At 48.4% G+C, this 25,616-nt stretch overlaps 1 protein-coding gene across 1 annotated transcript in view; it reads right to left on the minus strand.

Annotated features, from left to right (window-relative positions):
- Positions 1 to 4,816: 4,816 nt before the first annotated feature.
- Positions 4,817 to 25,616, minus strand: part of ptchd1 (patched domain containing 1) — a gene marked incomplete at both ends in the record, with an annotated part of 24,700 nt that continues 3,900 nt past the window's right edge. The window contains 8 exons of the mRNA XM_080793255.1: positions 4,817 to 4,915; positions 4,952 to 5,854; positions 6,669 to 6,845; positions 11,803 to 12,276; positions 12,797 to 13,024; positions 14,817 to 14,998; positions 23,082 to 23,307; positions 25,604 to 25,616. The exon at positions 25,604 to 25,616 is cut by the window's right edge and continues 128 nt beyond it. Coding sequence (XP_080649381.1) covers positions 4,817 to 4,915; positions 4,952 to 5,854; positions 6,669 to 6,845; positions 11,803 to 12,276; positions 12,797 to 13,024; positions 14,817 to 14,998; positions 23,082 to 23,307; positions 25,604 to 25,616 — 2,302 coding nt within the window. The remainder of the gene's footprint in view (positions 4,916 to 4,951; positions 5,855 to 6,668; positions 6,846 to 11,802; positions 12,277 to 12,796; positions 13,025 to 14,816; positions 14,999 to 23,081; positions 23,308 to 25,603) is intronic.

A 25,616-nucleotide genomic window follows, 5' to 3' on the forward strand; every position in this document is an offset into this window, starting at 1 on the left:
GTCTAGACTCTACTCTGACTCACTACACCTGGAGGTTACTCTGAATCCAGACACACACGCACGCACGCACGCACGCACGCACGCACACACGCACACACGCACACACACACACACACAGCCAGGGACAGACACCCACATAGCTCCGTAATGGAGTGGTTGAAACCACTCAAAAAAAGGACATTGTGGCGAAACGTGTAAATGAATAATAATAAATCGTACTCACCGTAAACGCTGCTCGTCACACGTCCATCTTCTCTTCTGGTCTCCGCTCTACTGTCCTGTGTGTGTGTGTGTGTGTGTGTGTGAGCGTGTGTGTGTGTGTGTGAGTGTGTGTGTGTGAGCGTGTGTGTGTGTGTGAGAGAGGAAATCAAAAGTCCTGAAATTTGAGGCATGCCCTAAGGGGAGCTGACACGCCCTGTTGGTATATGAGAGAGAGACAGAGACAGAGAGAGAGAGAGAGAGAGAGAGAGGGAGAGAGAGTCAGAGAGAGAGAGAGAGAGACAGACAGACAGACAGAGGTCTCCACCAGGGCAGGTCAGGTTGTGGCCTCCTGATGGCGCTATAATAGACCAATGTGAATGTCTGTCTGTCTGTCTGTCTGTCTGTCTGTCGGCGTGTCTGTCTGTCTGTCTGTCTGTCTGCGTGTCTGTCTGTCTGTCTGTCTGTCTGCGTGTCTGTCTGTCTGTCTGTCTGCGTGTCTGTCCGTCTGTCTGTCTGTAACAGCTGGTATACTACAGGATGTGAAGCTAGACAGTTCCGGGACATTCTATTAGGTTTTATCCTGTGTGTGTGCGCGTGCGCGTGCATGTGCGTGTGCATGTGCGCGTGCGTGCGTGCGTGTGTGTGTGTGCGGGAGGCATGGCTCTGACGTTATGAGGTGAAATGAAGCAGACAGGAGCCTCAGGGAAGCTCTGCTCTGCAGGGTGTGTGTGTGTGTGTGTGTGTGTGTGTGTGTGCGCGCACGCGTGCGTGTGTGTGTGTGTGCTTCATTGTCCTGAAACGAGTGGTGGAAAAAGTACTCACGTACTCAAGTAAAAGTATAAATAATACTGCAATGTAGACGTATTCTGTTACCACTGTGTATCTCTATGTGTGTACTGTGCCCTAGCACGCACACGCACACGCACACACACAGACACAGACGTACGCACACGCACACACACACACAAGACAACGAGACGTCATCTTTTCTCAGTTGGGTTTTTATTGATCCTTAATTATGCGTCAAAGTGAAACACATGGTACATACACATGGTACACATGGTACTAGTCGTTGTTTTAGTCATCGTGTTAGTTGTAGTTTTAGTCGTGTTGGCGGTCACAGCAGACTAATGCTGTACCTAACATTATAACCCATATGAGTCATGGAAATATCCTCACCTTCTTAAAGGTATATTCAGTGATTTCACTCAAAAAACCGTAGGTTTCGTTTTTGGCTGTGGGACCCAAAGCCTTTCATCCAATCAGGATAGAGAGCCAAAAACAAAACCTAAGGTTTTTTTGACCCCCAGGGGTTAACTGGGGACAGGGAGGAACTCCTTATATGGTCAGCACACTCTATAGTAGAGAGGATTATCACAACAAAACAAAAACAAATAAGTGATATTTGAATTAAGTGAAATCACTGAATATACCTTTAAGAAGGCGACGGTATAATGAGTTATTTCTGGAATAATATAACATAAGCTAAACGTTAATAAAATCATAAAACGTGACTATTTGTTACAGCACTGATTCTAGAAGCCACACAGAATGGTGGGCGTGTGTCTTTGCGTGATGACATCACCAGTCCCAGGGCGACTGACCTATCACGGCGGCCGCCTCGTTATATAGGGACGTCTGCTCCCCCCCCATTGGCCACATCGTTAGGATGTCTGCTCCCCCATTGGCCGGCCACCTCGTTAAATAGCGTGTCTGCTGCACGTCACACTGGAGCAACAAGCTTTTGCGGTAACCATGGTTACTGGCTCCACCTTTAATGACATCATCGTCATTCCTCCTCTGGCGTGCGCGCGCACGCACGCGCACACACACACACACACACACCAAGGACTTTTTTTTTTTTTTTTTTACATGGTTGTTAGCTCGGCCTGCTCCACAATAAGACAGATCGATCCCCGGGCGAACGAGAGAGAGAGAGAGAGAGAGAGAGAGAGAGAGAGAGAGAGAGAGAGAGAGAGAGAGAGAGAGAGAGAGAGAGAGACGGGGAGAGAGAGAGAGAGAGAGAGAGAGAGAGGGAGAGAGAGAGAGCGGTCATCTCCATGGTAACAGAGCAACGTTAGTAACGGAACGAGGAAGTGCTCATTCTGTCTTCTATAAAACAACTGGTTCCCAAAGTGGGGTCCAGGGACCCCCAGGGGTCCTTGAGGCAGTTCCAGGGGGGTCCGGGGACCCCCAGGGGTCCTTGAGGCAGTTTCAGGGGGGTCCCCAGCTAAATGATATGCTGGAACCAAATTTGAACATTTGGCTCCATTTGTACACTCTCATATAGTTAAACTAACATTGATTTTAACATATAAACTGGGGGGTCCCAGAGATAGAAATGCCATCAAAGGGGGGTCCGTATAGACGAATGCAGGTCAAACTGGGGGTCCTTGAAATTAAAAAGGTTGAGAATCACTGCTAGAGCCGTAAAAATCTTCTCTTATGGGGGTCCCTGGAATATCTCTTCAAATGGGGGTCCCTGGAATATCTCTTCAAATGGGGGTCCCTGTAATATCTTTTCAGATGGGGGTCCCTGTAATATCTCTTCAAATGGGGGTCCCTGGAATATCTCTTCAAATGGGGGTCCCTGGAATATCTCTTCAAATGGGGGTCCCTGGAATATCTTCTCTTATGGGGGTCCCTGGAATATCTCTTCAAATGGGGGTCCCTGGAATATCTCTTCTAATGGGGGTCCCTGGAATATCTCTTCTAATGGGGGTCCCTGGAATATCTCTTCAAATGGGGGTCCCTGGAATATCTCTTCTAATGGGGGTCCCTGGAATATCTTTTCAGATGGGGGTCCCTGGAATATCTCTTCTAATGGGGGTCCCTGGAATATCTTTTCAGATGGGGGTCCCTGGAATATCTCTTCAAATGGGGGTCCCTGGAATATCTCTTCAAATGGGGGTCCCTGGAATATCTTTTCAGATGGGGGTCCCTGGAATATCTCTTCAAATGGGGGTCCCTGGTATATCTCTTCAAATGGGGGTCCCTGTAATATCTCTTCAAATGGGGGTCCCTGGTATGTCTCTTCTAATGGGGGTCCCTGGAATATCTCTTCAAATGGGGGTCCCTGTAATATCTCTTCAAATGGGGGTCCCTGTAATATCTCTTCAAATGGGGGTCCCTGTAATATCTCTTCAAATGGGGGTCCCTGGAATATCTTTTCAGATGGGGGTCCCTGGAATATCTTTTCAGATGGGGGTCCCTGGAATATCTTTTCAGATGGGGGTCCCTGGAATATCTCTTCTAATGGGGGTCCCTGGAATATCTTTTCAGATGGGGGTCCCTGGAATATCTTTTCAGATGGGGGTCCCTGGAATATCTTTTCAGATGGGGGTCCCTGGAATATCTTTTCAGATGGGGGTCCCTGGCTGATTAGTGTGAATCTGGGGGTCCTTGACGTGTGGGAACCACCGGGAGCAGAGGGTCCTTCAGTGATTGGTTTAGGAATGCAACAAAAACACACAAAATGTCCATGAATCCCAAGTCTCCATGGGGTGTGTGCGTGCGTGCGCGCGTCCGTGCGTGCATGCTTATGTGTGCGTGTGTGTGCGCGCTGCCTAAACAGACACACATATACGCTCAACAGTGCCACTTTAGGTCAACCAGCGGTATTGCAGCTGTCCGTACTCAAACGGACACACACACACACACACGTACACACGCAAGCACACAAGCACATACGTGTGCGCGCGCAACGCCAGTCATTGGAGCGGTGTGCACCGCTCAAAAAAATGTAATAAATTGGAGGTGAACTATCCCTTTAAAGAAGGGGAGGGCCTTGAAATGTAAAGGTTCGCGAACACATCGGTTCATACTCTCCTTTCATTGGCTGGTTCATACTCTCCTTTCATTGGCTGGTTCATATTCTCAGTTCATTGGCTGGTTCATACTCTCCTTTCATTGGCTGGTTCATCCTCTCATTTCATTGGCTGGTTCATACTCTCATTTCATTGGCTGGTTCATATATCTCATTTCATTGGCTGGTTCATCCTCTCAGTTCATTGGCTGGTTCATTACTTCCGTTCCAATCTGGGAACCCGTCGTCAAATAAAAACCCCACAAAAAAAAAAACAGCGCCCTCTGCTGTTCGTGTCCTTTGAAGTCGCCTCCGGAGAGGGGCGTCGCCCCCATAGGAGGAGTCAGGCCCCGCCCCCTCAGCCCTCCTCCTCTTCACGGAAGTGCTGGATTTTGGCGGAAGCAGCAGCGCTCGTCTTTACACAAATCAATGTGCGTTCTCCGTGATGTGTGTGAAGTGTTGTGATTGGTCAAAAATAAAATAAAATAAAATCGTACCCGGGGGGGAAAATAGCTTCTACATCTGACGGATGTTCCGACTAATCACGCTCCCGCCTGCCTCCGGTTGAGACCAAGACCAGGACCTAGACCCGGACCAAGACCAGGACCAAGACCCGGACCTAGACCCGGACCAAGACCCGGACCCGGACCAGGACCCGGACCCAGGACTCTCCGACCTCCGGTTGCGACCAGGCTTTCCTCTGGGCCTTGAGACGACGACACTTCCCTTCAGGAACTCATTTCATCGGGGGGGGGGGTCCGTCCACCCGCTATAGTCCCGCCTCCTCTGGGGGCGTGGCGTCTCTCTCTCTCAGACGGTGGTGATCTGATCCACGACTCGCGTGCCGCCGCCGCCGCTCATCTCCACGCACTCCACACCCTGCCCCGCCCCCGCCCCCCCCGGCCCCTCCCCTTCCTCCCCCTCCTCCCCCTCGTGGTGGCGGTGGGGGGAGGAGGAGGAGCGCGTGGTCTTGGCGGGCGGCAGGAAGGTGAGCAGCGCAGGCAGGAAGGCCAGGCCGTGCAGCGCGGCGCAGCCGGCCGACAGCGCCAGGCAGCGGAACATGGTCCAGGTGAGCTGCGAGCGCACGGCGGCCAGCGGCGCCAGCGCGCCGGCGTAGCAGAGCAGCGCCTGCAGCGCGGGCACGCCGTGGCGCTCCAGGGCGGCGCGGACCCAGCGCGTGCGCGTGTCCCCGCGGCCCGCCGCGAACGAGCACAGCAGCGGCGAGCAGAGGTCGGCGGCTCCGCCCAGCGCGGCCGACACCAGGCAGAGCGCCGAGGCGCAGTCCAGCCGCGCGCCCCACAGCGTCATGAAGCCCACCACGCCGAACTGCACCGAGAGCAGCGCCAGCGCCAGCCAGGCGGCCGCCAGCGGCTCCGCCACCGTCAGCGAGGCCAGCGCCAGCAGGAGGAGCACGGCGAGCAGGGAGTGGCGCAGCGGCCAGGAGACGGCGGCCGCGTAGCGGTCCAGGTACACGAAGGACGGGTTGAAGACCAGGAAGCGGACGCGGGAGGTGAGCGACAGGCGGCGCAGCGTGTCCAGCAGCACCGACATCTCCTCGCGCTTGTTCTCCGTGGTGCGCGCCACCAGGAAGACGCGCGACGCCGCCACGTCCGGCTCCTCCCCTTCCCCGTCTCCCCCCTCCTCCTCCCCCCCTCCCCCTTCCTCCTTCGGCCGCGGCGGCGGCCGCTCGGCGAAGATGATGTCGTCGGCGAAGTGGGCGAAGCGGCGGTCGCGCAGGAAGTCGCGGCGCAGCGTGCGCGTGAAGTTGCGTCGCGGCAGCGAGGCGGAGATGTTGCGCTCCGACAGGTAGCCCAGGTACGACTCCAGCCAGCTGATTCGCTGGAAGCCCTGTTGTGTGGGCGGAGCAACAACAAACCAATCAGAGTGGATTACGGTGTTGTTTTTGGCAGCACATTTCTATTTTAGTTTTTAGTCATATAGTCTACCTGAATAGTTTTCACTTAGTTTTAGTCACATTTTAGTGTTTAGTTTTAGTCGACTAAATGTCATTAGATTTTAGTCGACTAAATCTACAGGTGATTTAGTCGACTAAAATGTATTTTTGCGGGCCTTGTTGCCGTCATAATGACTTATTTTACACTTGTTATTTTTAGTCGAAGAAAACAACACTGGAGTGGAAGAATCGGGATTCGAGATTTTAAACTCGAGTTAGAAAACGAAAAAAAATTGGCATTATTATTAGTATTCTCTCTCTAACCGTCTCAATTCAATTACATTTTTCAATTCAAAGGAGCTTTAATTGGCATGAGAAAACATATACGTTTAAACTGCCAAAGCCAAAGTGGAAACAAGACAAATCAAATAAATCAAGATAAAACAATTACAATAAAGCTGTAAACAGAGCTGTGTTACATTAACCCATTCTGACCGGGAACCCGTTTTGGTGTTAGCATCATGTTATGATTTAGCTATTGAAAAATAGCAGATCTACAAGCTCATAGCGCGCCACCGAGTGGCGCGCTACGAGCTTGTAGGTCTGCTATTTTTGAAAAATTCGAAGAACGACTGACATTTTTAGAATCTGATCTCAGGTCAGAATGGGTTAATCAGACCAGTGTGTGTCCCGTGGAAACCTCGTATGAATCTGATCTCAGGTCAGAATGGGTTAACCCTTTGGGATACAACACTGTAGCCTACACACCTTGGCGTACTCGAGCAGGTCGCGCTGCACCGAGGCGTTCCAGTAGGGGGCGCTCTCGTAGATGTAGAAGCCGATGACGGGCGAGTAGGAGCTGAAGTATCGCTGCTGGGCGCGCGCGTACAGCACCGTGGCGGTGTCCATGGCGACCAGAGCGCTGGGGTCCGCCCCCTGGGTCACCTGTTACCGGGCGGAATAACACATTGTTAACTGTGGTCAAATTATGCTCTTTGGCCACTCAGAAAAGCCAAATGGCATTGATCACGCCTCCAGTTCTTAAGTTAAGTAATAAGACCTGGTACTTAAGACACGCAAAATACAGCCCACAGACTCCTATATGTTACAGCTGGTATTCTGTAGTTCCCAAACACACAGACTCCTATAGTTTACAGCTGGTATTCTGTAGTTCCCAAACACACAGACTCCTATATGTTACAGCTGGTATTCTGTAGTTCCCAAACACACACAGACTCCTATATGTTACAGCTGGTATTATGTAGTTCCCAAACACACAGACTCCTATATGTTACAGCTGGTATTATGTAGTTCCCAAACACACAGACTCCTATATGTTACAGCTGGTTTTATGTAGTTCCCAAACACACAGACTCCTATATGTTACAGCTAGTATTATGTAGTTCCCCAACACATACAGACTCCTATATGTTACAGCTGGTATTATGTAGTTCCCCAACACATACAGACTCCTATATGTTACAGCTGGTATTCTGTAGTTCCCAAACACACAGACTCCTATATGTTACAGTTGGTATTCTGTAGTTCCAAACACACAGACTCCTATATGTTACAGCTGGTATTTTGTAGTTCCCAAACACACAGACTCCTATATGTTACAGCTGGTATTATGTAGTTCCAAACACACAGACTCCTATATGTTACAGCTGGTATTATGTAGTTCCCAAACACACAGACTCCTATACGTTACAGCTGGTATTATGTAGTTCCCAAACACACAGACTCCTATATGTTACAGCTGGTATTATGTAGTTCCAAACACACAGACTCCTATATGTTACAGCTGGTATTATGTAGTTCCCAAACACACACAGACTCCTATATGTTACAGCTGGTATTATGTAGTTCCCAAACACACACAGACTCCTATATGTTACAGCTGGTATTATGTAGTTCCCAAACACACAGACTCCTATATGTTACAGCTGGTATTATGTAGTTCCCAAACACACACAGACTCCTATATGTTACAGCTGGTATTATGAAGTTCCAAACACACAGACTCCTATATGTTACAGCTGGTATTATGTAGTTCCCAAACACATACAGACTCCTATATGTTACAGCTGGTTTTCTGTAGTTCCCAAACACACAGACTCCTATATGTTACAGCTGGTATTATGTAGTTCCCAAACACATACAGACTCCTATATGTTAAAGCTGGTATTATGTAGTTCCCAAACACATACAGACTCCTATATGTTACAGCTGGTATTATGTAGTTCCCAAACACATACAGACTCCTATATGTTACAGCTGGTTTTCTGTAGTTCCCAAACACACAGACTCCTATATGTTACAGCTGGTATTATGTAGTTCCCAAACACATACAGACTCCTATATGTTACAGCTGGTAATCTGTAGTTCCAAACACACAGACTCCTATACGTTACAGCTGGTATTATGTAGTTCCCAAACACATACAGACTCCTATATGTTACAGCTGGTAATCTGTAGTTCCAAACACACAGACTCCTATACGTTACAGCTGGTATTATGTAGTTCCCAAACACACAGACTCCTATATGTTACAGCTGGTATTATGTAGTTCCAAACATACAGACTCCTATATGTTACAGATGGTATTATGTAGTTCCAAACACACAGACTCCTATATGTTACAGATGGTATTATGTAGTTCCAAACACACAGACTCCTATATGTTACAGCTGGTATTATGTAGTTCCCAAACACACACAGACTCCTATATGTTACAGCTGGTATTCTGTAGTTCCAAACACACAGACTCCTATATGTTACAGCTGGTATTATGTAGTTCCAAACACACACAGACTCCTATATGTTACAGCTGGTATTATGTAGTTCCCAAACACACACAGACTCCTATATGTTACAGCTGGTATTATGTAGTTCCAAACACACACAGACTCCTATATGTTACAGCTGGTATTATGTAGTTCCCAAACACACAGACTCCTATATGTTACAGCTGGTATTATGTAGTTCCAAACACACAGACTCCTATATGTTACAGCTGGTATTATGTAGTTCCAAACACACAGACTCCTATATGTTACAGCTGGTTATCTGTAGTTCTCAAACACACAGACTCCTATATGTTACAGCTGGTATTATGTAGTTCCCAAACACACAGACTCCTATATGTTACAGCTGGCATTCTGTAGTTCCAAACACACAGACTCCTATATGTTACAGCTGGTATTATGTAGTTCCAAACACACAGACTCCTATATGTTACAGCTGGTATTCTGTAGTTCCCAAACACACAGACTCCTATATGTTACAGCTGGTATTATGTAGTTCCCAAACACATACAGACTCCTATATGTTACAGCTGGTATTATGTAGTTCCCAAACACACAGACTCCTATATGTTACAGCTGGTATTATGTAGTTCCCAAACACACAGACTCCTATATGTTACAGCTGGTTATCTGTAGTTCCAAACACACAGACTCCTATATGTTACAGCTGGTATTATGTAGTTCCCAAACATACAGACTCCTATATGTTACAGCTGGTATTCTGTAGTTCCAAACACACAGACTCCTATATGTTACAGCTGGTTATCTGTAGTTCCCAAACACACAGACTCCTATACGTTACAGCTGGTTATCTGTAGTTCCCAACACACAGACTCCTATATGTTACAGCTGGTTATCTGTAGTTCCCAAACATACAGACTCCTATATGTTACAGCTGGTTATCTGTAGTTCCCAAACATACAGACTCCTATATGTTACAGCTGGTTATCTGTAGTTCCCCAACACATACAGACTCCTATACGTTACAGCTGGTATTATGTAGTTCCAAACACACACAGACTCCTATATGTTACAGCTGGTATTATGTAGTTCCCAAACACATACAGACTCCTATATGTTACAGCTGGTATTATGTAGTTCCCAAACACATACAGACTCCTATATGTTACAGCTGGTATTCTGTAGTTCCCAAACACACAGACTCCTATACGTTACAGCTGGTTATCTGTAGTTCCCAAACACACAGACTCCTATATGTTACAGCTGGTATTATGTAGTTCCCCAACACACACAGACTCCTATATGTTACAGCTGGTTATCTGTAGTTCCAAACACACAGACTCCTATATGTTACAGCTGGTATTATGTAGTTCCCCAACACATACAGACTCCTATATGTTACAGCTGGTATTATGTAGTTCCCCAACACATACAGACTCCTATATGTTACAGCTGGTATTATGTAGTTCCCAAACACACACAGACTCCTATATGTTACAGCTGGTATTATGTAGTTCCAAACACACAGACTCCTATATGTTACAGCTGGTATTATGTAGTTCCCAAACACACACAGACTCCTATATGTTACAGCTGGTATTATGTAGTTCCAAACACACAGACTCCTATACGTTACAGCTGGTATTATGTAGTTCCCAAACACACACAGACTCCTATACGTTACAGCTGGTATTATGTAGTTCCCAAACACACAGACTCCTATATGTTACAGCTGGTATTATGTAGTTCCAAACACATACAGACTCCTATATGTTACAGCTGGTATTATGTAGTTCCCAAACACATACAGACTCCTATATGTTACAGCTGGTATTATGTAGTTCCAAACACACAGACTCCTATATGTTACAGCTGGTATTATGTAGTTCCCCAACACACAGACTCCTATATGTTACAGCTGGTATTCTGTAGTTCCCAAACACACACAGACTCCTATATGTTACACCTGGTATTCTGTAGTTCCCAAACACACAGACTCCTATATGTTACAGCTGGTATTATGTAGTTCCAAACACACAGACTCCTATATGTTACAGCTGGTATTATGTAGTTCCAAACATACAGACTCCTATATGTTACAGCTGGTATTTTGTAGTTCCCAAACACACAGACTCCTATATGTTACAGCTGGTATTCTGTAGTTCCAAACACACAGACTCCTATATGTTACAGCTGGTATTATGTAGTTCCCAAACACACAGACTCCTATATGTTACAGCTGGTATTATGTAGTTCCCAAACACACAGACTCCTATATGTTACAGCTGGTATTATGTAGTTCCCTATGTTAAAGCTGCTTCCCCAAACACAAACACCCCTAATGGTTCCTTTTCTTAAAAAAAAAAGAAAGTCGTGGTGCCGGTCATGACGGTCTCGAAACTACATTTGTTAAACTTGCTTCTCACATATCAATGTATCCCCTCGCAGACCTGTTCAATGTGTCTCTAGTGTCTACCTCCTCACTCCCCTCAATTTGGAAAAGTGAAAGAGTCACCCCCCCCCCCATCTTTAAAACTGGAGACCCAACGGCCATGAATAACTACAGACCCATTTCCAGCGTTTGCACTATTTTGCGAAAGCGTGGCAGCATTTTATCGCCCCTTCAATCAAGGATTCAGATCACACTTCATCCACAACCACGGCTATACCTTAAAATTCACAAGCGACGTACTTCTGTCCTGACAAAAGGACAGAAGTACGTATCACTGGTGCAATACTCATTGATCTCTCTAAAGCATTCGACATGGTTGACCACTACCTCCTTCTTGACAAACAAGGAGTTTAAAAATAAATGCTCTCCTATGGTTCAAATCCCATCTCCACAGCAGGAGTCCAGAGTGCAGTAGAACAACAAGGCTCTCAGTCAGACTTGTCCGAGGTTGCCGTTTACACAAATCCCGCGGTTAGTTATTTTTGGGTCATAATATTTGCCCCCGCTTTTGTTTAGTGGCGCCGTCAGCCCTTGGTTCCGAATATCCCAGAGCCGAGCACCATATTTAGGAGTTTGAATATGGCCAGCTGGAATGTGTTGGAGCCTTTAGTCCAAAGCGAACGTGCGTGCGTGTGTGCGTGCGTAGCTGCGTGCGTAGCTGCGTGCGTGCGTGTGTGCGTACCTGCAGGAACCCCATCAGTCCAAAGCTGACGTAGACGAGGTACAGAAGGACCACGAAGGGCTTGACGTAGGTGTTGGTGATCCAGTCGCCGTAGCAACGCTGGACGCAGCCCAGCAGCAGGTGGGTGTCCGGGGGTCGGGCCACCAGGCCAGGCGAGGAGTAGCTGTCCGGGGGTCGGCCCACCAGGCCAGGCGAGGAGTAGCTGTCCGGGGGTCGGCCCACCAGGCCAGGCGAGGAGTAGCTGTCCGGGGGTCGGCCCACCAGGCCAGGCGAGGAGTAGCTGTCCGGGGGTCGGCCCACCAGGCCTGGCGAGGACGAGGCGTAGCTCCTCCCCCCGACGCATGGGGGGTCCGTGTTGTTGTTGTTGCTCTCGTGGTGACCCCCCCCGCTGTGGGCGTGACCCCGCGGGGGGGCGTTGGGCGCGGCGTGCGGGTGGGGGTGGGGGTGTGGCGGGGGGCGAGGGGGGGTCTCGTCCTGGTTGGTGGAGAGAGAGAGAGAGAGAGAGAGAGAGGTGTCACAGAGGTCACCGTTACAAAACGTTTCGTTAGGCGCGCACGATATATAATCGGTAGATTTGTCCCGATAGCTTTTTTAAATTTTTATAAAAATCACTCATTCACTCACCTGGTATCGTTCATTCACTCACCTGGTATCGTTCATATCGACCCACCTGGTATCATTCATCCACTCACCTGGTATCGTTCATATTCACCCACCTGGTATCGTTCATATTCACCCACCTGGTATCGTTCATATTCACCCACCTGGTATCGTTAATATCGACCCACCTGGTATCGTTCATTAACCCACCTGGTATCGTTCATTAACCCACCTGGTATCGTTCATATTGACCCACCTAGTATCATTCATCTTCACCCACCTGGTATCGTTAATATCGACCCACCTGGTATCGTTCATTAACCCACCTGGTATCGTTCATTAACCCACCTGGTATCGTTCATATTGACCCACCTAGTATCATTCATCCACTCACCTGGTATCGTGTGTACATGAGGCATCGGTACCAGGCGGGCCTTGGCGCTGCCCGGGCCGCGTTGGGCCCGTGGTGGGGCGCGGGCGGCCTGACGCGGCGACAGAAGCAGCCGTGGCGGTATCCCGTCTCCAGGTAGCCGGTGAACACCAGACAGGAGCCGTAGAACGACAGGGTGTACAGGTAGCCCACGGCCACGCCCAGGGCCGCCGTGCGGCAGAACAGACGCACCTGTCGGTTAGAAAGGGAACGACGCCGTTAACCCAGGGCCACGCCCTCATGACCACCCCCCCCACGGCCACGCCCCCATAACCACGCCCCCCATGACCACGCCCCCATGACCACGCCCCCACGGCAACGCCCCCATAACCACGGCCACGCCCTCATAACCACGCCCCCATGACCACGCCCATCAGAACAGACGCACCTGTCGGTTAAAGGGAATGACGTCGTTAACCCTTGGTGTGCGTGCTGTTGGCCTGTCGTGTGTCCCCCTCCCCCTCCCTCCCCCCCCAAAAATAACAAAAACATCAGGTACTTTGAAACTAATAGGAAGATTTTTTTTCATTATTTTGAGGGGTGCTAGCCCCTCCCACGTCCACCCGTTTGTGTACGCAAATACTGATTGGCCGGGAAAAGATGATGTGAAATTGTGATTGGTCGGCTCGGTTCTCCATCCGTTTCTCGGGTATTCGATTTCCGTGTGTGCGTGCATGCATGCATGCGCACATGCGTGTGTGTGTGTGTTTGTGTCTATTGGAAGTTGGCTGTGCTTTTGATTCAAGTTTAGAGGAAGCTTTCCTTACTAAACAAGTAAAATATCAACCATTAGTGCAGGCCATTATACAACTGGGCTATAAGTGTCAGCTCATTGTCTTTATATTTGGCAGCCTGGGCCATGATGTCCACAGGCTAGTGGTCAGAGACATGATGTCCACAGGCTAGTGGTCAGAGACATGATGTCCACAGGCTAGTGGTCAGAGACATGATGTCCACAGGCTAGTGGTCAGAGACATGATGTCCACAGGCTAGTGGTCAGAGACATGATGTCCACAGGCTAGTGGTCAGAGACATGATGTCCACAGGCTAGTGGTCAGAGACATGATGTCCACAGGCTAGTGGTCAGAGACATGATGTCCACAGGCTAGTGGTCAGAGACATGATGTCCACAGGCTAGTGGTCAGAGACATGATGTCCACAGGCTAGTGGTCAGAGACATGATGTCCACAGGCTAGTGGTCAGAGACATGATGTCCACAGGCTAGTGGTCAGAGGCTTGAGGATTATAGGGTTGTTCAAGTGTAAGGCAAAGCAGCTCGCAACATACTGTTCAATCTCCTCCATTATAGGCAGTCGGTCTATTTGGAGGAGAAGGTGCTTTTTGTACCCATGATTTACTTTCGGTGTTGGTAATAATATGACAGACTGAAGTGACCATGAATGTTTGCTGTGAATAAGTTCATGTGTTGCCTATATTCTATATATATATATATATATATATATATATATATATATATACTCTGTACATTTAGGGCTTGTTTGGACTCGAGTGCGTAGTATTATCAGAAGCAACTAAAAATATTTATGCCCTTGATAATGTATTTTATAAATGTGGACTCAAATAAAGAAATCGAAATGTGTGTGAGTGTGCGTGCGCGTGCGTGCGTGTGCGTGTGTGCGTGCGTGTGCGCGCGTGCATGCGCGTGTGTGTGTGCTCGTGCGTGTGTGCGTGCGTGTGCTCGTGCGTGTGTGTGTGTGTGCGTGTGCTCGTGCGTGTGTGTGTGTGCTCGTGCGTGTGCGTGTGTGCGCGTGCGTGCATGCGTGTGTGTGTGTGTGTGTGTGTGCGTGTGCTCGTGCGTGTGTGTGTGTGTGCGTGTGCTCGTGCGTGTGTGCGTGCGTGTGCTCGTGCGTGTGTGTGTGCGTGCGTGTGCTCGTGTGTGTGTGTGTGTGCTCGTGCGTGTGCGTGTGTGCGCGTGCGTGCATGCGTGTGTGTGTGTGTGTGTGTGCGTGTGCGCTCCACTCACAGCCTCCATGTTGGTCAAGGGGGAGGCGGCCAGGCCCAGCGCCGCCAGGTGCAACGCGGTGGATCCCGTCAGCCGTAGCCCCGCCTCCTCGAAGGTGGCGGCCACGCGCTCCTTCACGTGATGCTCCTCGCGCGTCCGGCGCCACGACGACAGCATCTCAAAGGAGCCGAACAGCCCGTGACCTGATTGGACGGGAATTAAAGAACTTCAGTGATTGGACGGGAATTAAAGAACTTCAGTGATTGGACGGGAATTAAAGAACTTCAGTGATTGGACAGGAATTAAAAAACTTCAGTGCACTGAAAGGAATAAATGCATTCGCCATGATGTATCCGAAGGAAGTCTGATCCAATCACTTTTAGATTTACTCCAGTTTAATCCTGAGTTTAAGTTTTGTAGAGTTCAAGATCTGATTTTAGGCATTATGTTTAAACCTCCAGGAAAATCCGTGTTGAGGTTCTTAATCCACTTGTTTTTCATTAAAACGTCTTTGTCCTAAAACTGTCCAGTTGGGATTGTGTTGAAGTCCGGCGCCTTTTAGAGCTTCAATGCCGTGAGCCATGAAATGTTGCACAAATCTTGTGGTTGTCTTTTTGGCATTGTATCTGTGTCGTCCGTTTCTCCGACATATTGTAGGGAGGGGTGGGGGGGGGATTAGACACCTGTTGATTGGCTGTTTATCCCATTTAGACCTGAGGACTGATTAAACTGTATATTCGGTATTGGGTTTTCGGGCCAAGAATGTCCCTTTCGGTGCATCCCTATAATTCCATCACAATGTGACCATGTACATATAGCCACGACGGTAACCATGACAACAGTATGCATATAGCAGATCTACAAGCTCACACAGCCATGCAGCACGCAGGCAGCAGATGGCTTGGACCTCCGGGGTTGCCGTGACAACCACCATGAGTCACCACCGGTCGGTCGCCAACGGTGACATAAGCTACCCCATAGGTGGGGGGGACGGAGCAAGAGAACCCCACATCACCTCGGAGGATGAGCGTTGTGTGTGTGTGTGTGTGTGTGTGTGTGTGTGTGTGTGTGTGTGTGTGTGTGTGTGTGTGTGTGTGTGTGTGTGTGTGTGTTTTAAATGGTTATATCCACATCTAATTTGGTTTATTTAGCAGGGATTACGGGCGCGCACACACACACACACACACACACACACACACACACACACACACACACACACACACACACACACACACACACACACACACACACACACACACACACACACACACACACACACACACACACACACACACACACACACACACACACACACACACACGCGCACACACACGCGCACACACACACACACACACACACACACACACACACACACCACTGCGAGTTAAATAAGGTCAAAACACAACCGGAAATCTGACCATCTGTCTCTGTGCTCTATCCATACCTCTCTCTCTCTCTCTCTCTTTACTCTATCTATAGGTCTCTCTCTCTCTATCTATAGGTCTCTCTCTCTCTCTCTCTCTCTCTCTCTCTCTCCAACAACAGAAACAGACCTTCTCTCAGCGGCTCTGCTTTGTGTCAATTTAATTTAATTGATGCTGTTTTATTACTGGAACTATAACCCTGAACCACAGCACTGTCTTGCCTGGATCTACAAGCTCACAAGGCGGCGCGGCGCGACACGTTGTAGAGCTTGTAGATCTGCTATTTCCAGCATGAATTCTGCCATTACGACGACCTCAAGGCCCGTCAAAACACTCCTTAGTCGACTACATCAACTGTAGAATCATTCGACTAAAATCGTACGGCGTTTAGTCGACTAAAACTGGACTAACACTAGAACATTTCAGGTGACTAAAATGTGACTAAAACTAAGTGAAATAGAGTAATGTCTTATAGAGTAATGTCTTGCAGAGAAACAGCGAGTTAAGAAAACAGGCTTGAAAAGGTTCAGGCAGACTCTTCACATAGTTTAGAATCTAGACTAGATCATGTCTGGAATAAATGTCAGAGCTGAAATCGTAAATATGAAATAAATGCTTCAACATGTAGCTAGGTGTAATGTTAGAGACCACAGAAGACATGTAAATATGAAATAAATGCTTAAACATGTAGCTATAGGTGTAATGTTAGAGACCACAGAAGTGAACCTTTCAAAGCCTGTTTTCTCAAATCGCTGTTTCTCTGCCAGACATTACTCTATAAGCCATATCTCCAAAACTGGAGGGTCAAACTGAACAACCAATATGTCAATTTGAAGATATGATTCCCTGCTTTCACATGACATGAAAAAAAACTCTCAGTCAAATTTGGCAACATAGGCCTATATCAGGTTTCACCTGACAAGAAAAGGCTGACTTCTGACAAAAAAAATCTGTGTTGTGCCGAAAATGTGGAGCCGTTGTATCCACATCAGATTGCCCCTCCCCATCGCCCTAAATTAAACGTAACCCCGAGAGGAAACACAGGAATTCAAGAATTAATTAAACCAACGGGGAATGGCTTGCACTTTCATGTTGGGCTACATATCCCTGCTAATTAACACATCTTAAGCGGTACCGGGCAAGAGATATACTTTGGGCCAAAACAAACATGATGTTTCTTTTTTCTGTTCTTTTTTTTCAACGTCGGGCGAATCGTGAATGTGTTTAAACTCTTTCCCAGCATGCTGACGAGGATTCCCTGCTAATAGGTGGACTTTTAACCGTGTTGTAAGCATTATGTTATACTTTAGCTATTGAAAAATAGCAGATCTACAAGCTCGAGTGGCGCGCTACGAGCTTGTAGGTCTGCGACTGACATAGAAACATAGCTTTTTCAGAAAACTGTCAGGATGTAGAAGAACATTTATAGAATCTGATCTCAGGTCAGAATGGGTTAACCCAGCATAATGGAAAGGATTCCCAGGTAGTTTAAACTCCTCACCCAGCATAATGGAGAGGATTCCCAGGTAGTTTAAACTCCTCACCCAGCATAATGGAGGGGATTCCCTCCCAGGTAGTTTAAACTCCTCACCCAGCATAATGGAGGGGATTCCCTCACAGGTAGTTTAAACTCCTCCCCCAGCATAATGGAGGGGATTCCCTCCCAGGTAGTTTAAACTCCTCACCCAGCATAATGGAGGGGATTCCCTCCCAGGTAGTTTAAACTCCTCACCCAGCATAATGGAGGGGATTCCCTCCCAGGTAGTTTAAACTCCTCACCCAGCATAATGGAGAGGATTCCCAGGTAGTTTAAACTCCTCACCCAGCATAATGGAGGGGATTCCCTCCCAGGTAGTTTAAACTCCTCACCCAGCATAATGGAGGGGATTCCCTCACAGGTAGTTTAAACTCCTCCCCCAGCATAATGGAGGGGATTCCCTCCCAGGTAGTTTAAACTCCTCACCCAGCATAATGGAGGGGATTCCCTCCCAGGTAGTTTAAACTCCTCACCCAGCATAATGGAGGGGATTCCCTCCCAGGTAGTTTAAACTCCTCCCCCAGCATAATGGAGGGGATTCCCAGGTAGTTTAAACTCCTCACCCAGCATAATGGAGAGGATTCCCTCCCAGGTAGTTTAAACTCCTCACCCAGCATAATGGAGGGGATTCCCTCCCAGGTAGTTTAAACTCCTCACCCAGCATAATGGAGGGGATTCCCTCCCAGGTAGTTTAAACTCCTCCCCCAGCATAATGGAGGGGATTCCCAGGTAGTTTAAACTCCTCACCCAGCATAATGGAGGGGATTCCCTCCCAGGTAGTTTAAACTCCTCACCCAGCATAATGGAGGGGATTCCCTCACAGGTAGTTTAAACTCCTCCCCCAGCATAATGGAGGGGATTCCCTCCCAGGTAGTTTAAACTCCTCACCCAGCATAATGGAGGGGATTCCCAGGTAGTTTAAACTCCTCACCCAGCATAATGGAGGGGATTCCCAGGTAGTTTAAACTCCTCACCCAGCATAATGGAGAGGATTCCCTCCCAGGTAGTTTAAACTCCTCACCCAGCATAATGGAGGGGATTCCCTCCCAGGTAGTTTAAACTCCTCACCCAGCATAATGGAGAGGATTCCCTCCCAGGTAGTTTAAACTCCTCACCCAGCATAAAGGAGAGGATTCCCTCCCAGGTAGTTTAAACTCCTCACCCAGCATAATGGAGGGGATTCCCTCCCAGGTAGTTTAAACTCCTCACCCAGCATAATGGAGAGGATTCCCAGGTAGTTTAAACTCCTCACCCAGCATAATGGAGAGGATTCCCAGGTAGTTTAAACTCCTCACCCAGCATAATGGAGAGGATTCCCAGGTAGTTTAAACTCCTCACCCAGCATAATGGAGAGGATTCCCAGGTAGTTTAAACTCCTCACCCAGCATAATGGAGGGGATTCCCAGGTAGTTTAAACTCCTCACCCAGCATAATGGAGGGGATTCCCAGGTAGTTTAAACTCCTCCCCCAGCATAATGGAGAGGATTCCCTCCCAGGTAGTTTAAACTCCTCACCCAGCATAATGGAGAGGATTCCCAGGTAGTTTAAACTCCTCACCCAGCATAATGGAGGGGATTCCCAGGTAGTTTAAACTCCTCACCCAGCATAATGGAGAGGATTCCCAGGTAGTTTAAACTCCTCACCCAGCATAATGGAGAGGATTCCCAGGTAGTTTAAACTCCTCACCCAGCATAATGGAGAGGATTCCCAGGTAGTTTAAACTCCTCACCCAGCATAATGGAGGGGATTCCCAGGTAGTTTAAACTCCTCCCCCAGCATAATGGAGAGGATTCCCTCCCAGGTAGTTTAAACTCCTCACCCAGCATAATGGAGAGGATTCCCAGGTAGTTTAAACTCCTCACCCAGCATAATGGAGGGGATTCCCAGGTAGTTTAAACTCCTCACCCAGCATAATGGAGAGGATTCCCAGGTAGTTTAAACTCCTCACCCAGCATAATGGAGGGGATTCCCAGGTAGTTTAAACTCCTCACCCAGCATAATGGAGGGGATTCCCAGGTAGTTTAAACTCCTCACCCAGCATAATGGAGAGGATTCCCAGGTAGTTTAAACTCCTCACCCAGCATAATGGAGGGGATTCCCAGGTAGTTTAAACTCCTCACCCAGCATAATGGAGGGGATTCCCTCCCAGGTAGTTTAAACTCCTCACCCAGCATAATGGAGGGGATTCCCTCCCAGGTAGTTTAAACTCCTCACCCAGCATAATGGAGAGGATTCCCTCCCAGGTAGTTTAAACTCCTCACCCAGCATAATGGAGGGGATTCCCTCCCAGGTAGTTTAAACTCCTCACCCAGCATAATGGAGAGGATTCCCTCCCAGGTAGTTTAAACTCCTCACCCAGCATAAAGGAGAGGGTTCCCAGGTAGTTTAAACTCCTCACCCAGCATAATGGAGGGGATTCCCAGGTAGTTTAAACTCCTCACCCAGCATAATGGAGAGGATTCCCAGGTAGTTTAAACTCCTCACCCAGCATAATGGAGGGGATTCCCAGGTAGTTTAAACTCCTCACCCAGCATAATGGAGGGGATTCCCTCCCAGGTAGTTTAAACTCCTCACCCAGCATAATGGAGGGGATTCCCTCACAGGTAGTTTAAACTCCTCCCCCAGCATAATGGAGGGGATTCCCAGGTAGTTTAAACTCCTCACCCAGCATAATGGAGAGGATTCCCTCCCAGGTAGTTTAAACTCCTCACCCAGCATAATGGAGAGGATTCCCAGGTAGTTTAAACTCCTCACCCAGCATAATGGAGGGGATTCCCAGGTAGTTTAAACTCCTCACCCAGCATAATGGAGAGGATTCCCAGGTAGTTTAAACTCCTCACCCAGCATAATGGAGGGGATTCCCAGGTAGTTTAAACTCCTCACCCAGCATAATGGAGGGGATTCCCAGGTAGTTTAAACTCCTCACCCAGCATAATGGAGAGGATTCCCTCCCAGGTAGTTTAAACTCCTCACCCAGCATAATGGAGAGGATTCCCAGGTAGTTTAAACTCCTCACCCAGCATAATGGAGGGGATTCCCAGGTAGTTTAAACTCCTCACCCAGCATAATGGAGAGGATTCCCAGGTAGTTTAAACTCCTCACCCAGCATAATGGAGGGGATTCCCAGGTAGTTTAAACTCCTCACCCAGCATAATGGAGGGGATTCCCAGGTAGTTTAAACTCCTCACCCAGCATAATGGAGGGGATTCCCTCCCAGGTAGTTTAAACTCCTCACCCAGCATAATGGAGGGGATTCCCTCCCAGGTAGTTTAAACTCCTCACCCAGCATAATGGAGAGGATTCCCTCCCAGGTAGTTTAAACTCCTCACCCAGCATAATGGAGAGGATTCCCTCCCAGGTAGTTTAAACTCCTCACCCAGCATAATGGAAAGGATTCCCAGGTAGTTTAAACTCCTCACCCAGCATAATGGAGGGGATTCCCTCCCAGGTAGTTTAAACTCCTCACCCAGCATAATGGAGAGGATTCCCTCCCAGGTAGTTTAAACTCCTCACCCAGCATAAAGGAGAGGGTTCCCAGGTAGTTTAAACTCCTCACCCAGCATAATGGAGGGGATTCCCAGGTAGTTTAAACTCCTCACCCAGCATAATGGAGGGGATTCCCAGGTAGTTTAAACTCCTCACCCAGCATAATGGAGAGGATTCCCAGGTAGTTTAAACTCCTCACCCAGCATAATGGAGGGGATTCCCAGGTAGTTTAAACTCCTCACCCAGCATAATGGAGGGGATTCCCTCCCAGGTAGTTTAAACTCCTCACCCAGCATAATGGAGGGGATTCCCTCACAGGTAGTTTAAACTCCTCCCCCAGCATAATGGAGGGGATTCCCAGGTAGTTTAAACTCCTCACCCAGCATAATGGAGGGGATTCCCAGGTAGTTTAAACTCCTCACCCAGCATAATGGAGGGGATTCCCTCACAGGTAGTTTAAACTCCTCACCCAGCATAATGGAGAGGATTCCCTCCCAGGTAGTTTAAACTCCTCACCCAGCATAATGGAGGGGATTCCCTCCCAGGTAGTTTAAACTCCTCACCCAGCATAATGGAGGGGATTCCCAGGTAGTTTAAACTCCTCACCCAGCATAATGGAGGGGATTCCCAGGTAGTTTAAACTCCTCACCCAGCATAATGGAGAGGATTCCCAGGTAGTTTAAACTCCTCACCCAGCATAATGGAGGGGATTCCCAGGTAGTTTAAACTCCTCACCCAGCATAATGGAGGGGATTCCCAGGTAGTTTAAACTCCTCACCCAGCATAATGGAGGGGATTCCCAGGTAGTTTAAACTCCTCACCCAGCATAATGGAGGGGATTCCCTCCCAGGTAGTTTAAACTCCTCACCCAGCATAATGGAGGGGATTCCCTCCCAGGTAGTTTAAACTCCTCACCCAGCATAATGGAGAGGATTCCCTCCCAGGTAGTTTAAACTCCTCACCCAGCATAATGGAGAGGATTCCCTCACAGGTAGTGAAGTGCCCTTGGACAAGGCATTGAACCCCTACCATGAAATGTTCTATGAGCAGGGCCTGGCTGTAAACAAGTTATTGAGCTTAGTCCAGTTACCCTGGGTAAACATAGTACCTTTCCTTTCCTTAGTCCAGTTACCCTGGGTAAACATAGTACCTTTCCTTTCCTTAGTCCAGTTACCCTGGGTAAACATAGTACCTTTCCTTTCCTTAGTCCAGTTACCCTGGGTAAACATAGTACCTTTCCTTTCCTTAGTCCAGTTACCCTGGTACCCATGGTACCTTTCCTTTCCTTAGTCCAGTTACCCTGGGTAAACATAGTACCTTTCCTTTCCTTTCTTTAGACTCCTTAACCATCATAATGGATGTGTGAATGAATGTGATTCCCAGGTAGATGGAGTTATAGGTTGCTCCGGTCAGGTTCGGTATCCCCTATAGGTCTGCTAAAGTATTAAACAATGAAGTGTTAAAGTGCAGGTCAAAAGCTAAACGGGCCACAGATGCGTCCTCGGGGTTAACTCCACACTCTGGTGAGATCGATAGTATCAGAGCGCCACTCAGCTCAACTGATATCAATTTACAATTTAGGCATTTAGAAGACGCTCTTAATCCAGAGCGACTTACATTAAGCAAGAACAAAAGCATGGGAATACATCACATAAAAGCATTTATCATGAAACATGCGTAAGCTAAGAAACATATCGCAGCTTTTTGTTCATTCCTGCATTCCCCCACAATCTCATTCTGTCTTAAAGCGTTCAATTATGTGTGCGTGTGTCAAAATAGCAGACCTACACAGGCTCGTAATGAGCTATTGTATAGATCTGCTGTTTTCAAAGTCCTCACCCAGCATGATGAAGGGGATTCCCAGGTAGGTGGAGTTGTAGGTGGCGCCGGTCAGGTTCAGTATCCCGGCGGCGGTCAGGCCGCTCAGCGTGATGGACAGCAGCGCCAGCGGGCCCAGCCAGGGCTTGGAGCGCACGCAGTCTCGCATGGAGCAGCACGCCAGCGCCAGCAGGCCGCAGGCGCCCAGGCTGGCCAGGAGGGGGCGGCGCGCGAGCACCGAGGACAGCTGGAGACGAAGGAAGGAATCTTTATTCTCGTGTCTTGTCGTCGAAGCTGCTATAAGCAAAAATCACACCTGTGTGAACCGAGTGGTGCAACTCCCCTCTCTCCCTCCCCTCCTCTCTCTCTCTCTTTCTGCTCCGTCAGATTAGCTTTATTATGGATATCAATCCGCGTCACTGAGAACTATTTTTTCATTATTATTTTGGCTCAGCCTTTCCTTCTTTAGCGAACCTAGACAGTCAGAAGTTGGATTTGCGTCCAGCAGGTGGCAGCCATGTCACATACTTCTGTCGTTCCAATTTCACGCATGCGCACACCACTCGTGCTCATTCACGTACACAAACAGGTACACGGACATTGCTGGTTGTAGGAGTGGTTGCACCACTCAAAAATATGTCAATACTTACTTAATGACCTTTGTTTTTTTTGGGTATTCGCATTCTGCATTCAAAGATTTTCCTAGAAGCTTTGTTATTGGTCGATTTGCCTGTCTGCTTCCTGATTGGTTACAGTCATTGCGACCGGGTTTTCAATGACAAAGCTTCTAGGAACATCTTTGAATGCAGATTGTGGCCCCCTAGATGTGTCACAGCGCCCCCTAGATGTGTCACAGAGACTACATTCTTTTGGGGAGCGTTCTACCCATTGCTGGCTGTCTGAATACCAAACAAAAAAAGGTCATAAATAAAGGTCACACAGAGAACATACCTGGAAGTCACTCTGTAGAGAGGCTGAGGTCACAGAGAGAACATACCTGGAAGTCACTCTGTAGAGAGGCTGAGGTCACAGAGAACATACCTGGAAGTCACTCTGTAGAGAGGCTGAGGTCACACAGAGAACATACCTGGAAGTCACTCTGTAGAGAGGCGGAGGTCACACAGAGAACATACCTGGAAGTCACTCTGTAGAGAGGCTGAGGTCACACAGAGAACATACCTGGAGGTCACTCTGTAGAGAGGCTGAGGTCACACAGAGAACATACCTGGAAGTCACTCTGTAGAGAGGCTGAGGTCACACAGAGAACATACCTGGAAGTCACTCTGTAGAGAGGCTGAGGTCACACAGAGAACATACCTGGAAGTCACTCTGTAGAGGCTGAGGTCACACAGAGAACATACCTGGAAGTCACTCTGCAGAGAGGCTGAGGTCACACAGAGAACATACCTGGAAGTCACTCTGTAGAGAGGCTGAGGTCACACAGAGAACATACCTGGAAGTCACTCTGTAGAGAGGCTGAGGTCACACAGAGAACATACCTGGAAGTCACTCTGTAGAGGCTGAGGTCACACAGAGAACATACCTGGAAGTCACTCTGTAGAGAGGCTGAGGTCACACAGAGAACATACCTGGAAGTCACTCTGTAGAGGCTGAGGTCACACAGAGAACATACCTGGAAGTCACTCTGTAGAGAGGCTGAGGTCACACAGAGAACATACCTGGAAGTCACTCTGTAGAGAGGCTGAGGTCACACAGAGAACATACCTGGAAGTCACTCTGTAGAGAGGCTGAGGTCACACAGAGAACATACCTGGAAGTCACTCTGTAGAGAGGCTGAGGTCACACAGAGAACATACCTGGAAGTCACTCTGTAGAGGCTGAGGTCACACAGAGAACATACCTGGAAGTCACTCTGTAGAGAGGCTGAGGTCACACAGAGAACATACCTGGAAGTCACTCTGTAGAGAGGCTGAGGTCACACAGAGAACATACCTGGAAGTCACTCTGTAGAGGCTGAGGTCACACAGAGAACATACCTGGAAGTCACTCTGTAGAGAGGCTGAGGTCACACAGAGAACATACCTGGAAGTCACTCTGTAGAGAGGCTGAGGTCACACAGAGAACATACCTGGAAGTCACTCTGTAGAGGCTGAGGTCACACAGAGAACATACCTGGAAGTCACTCTGTAGAGAGGCTGAGGTCACACAGAGAACATACCTGGAAGTCACTCTGTAGAGAGGCTGAGGTCACACAGAGAACATACCTGGAAGTCACTCTGTAGAGGCTGAGGTCACACAGAGAACATACCTGGAAGTCACTCTGTAGAGAGGCTGAGGTCACACAGAGAACATACCTGGAAGTCACTCTGTAGAGGCTGAGGTCACACAGAGAACATACCTGGAAGTCACTCTGTAGAGAGGCTGAGGTCACACAGAGAACATACCTGGAAGTCACTCTGTAGAGAGGCTGAGGTCACACAGAGAACATACCTGGAAGTCACTCTGTAGAGAGGCTGAGGTCACACAGAGAACATACCTGGAAGTCACTCTGTAGAGAGGCTGAGGTCACACAGAGAACATACCTGGAAGTCACTC

This window comes from Protomyctophum bolini (assembly GCF_963924005.1).
Source record: "Protomyctophum bolini genome assembly, chromosome: 21".
Lineage (NCBI taxonomy): Eukaryota > Metazoa > Chordata > Actinopteri > Myctophiformes > Myctophidae > Protomyctophum > Protomyctophum bolini.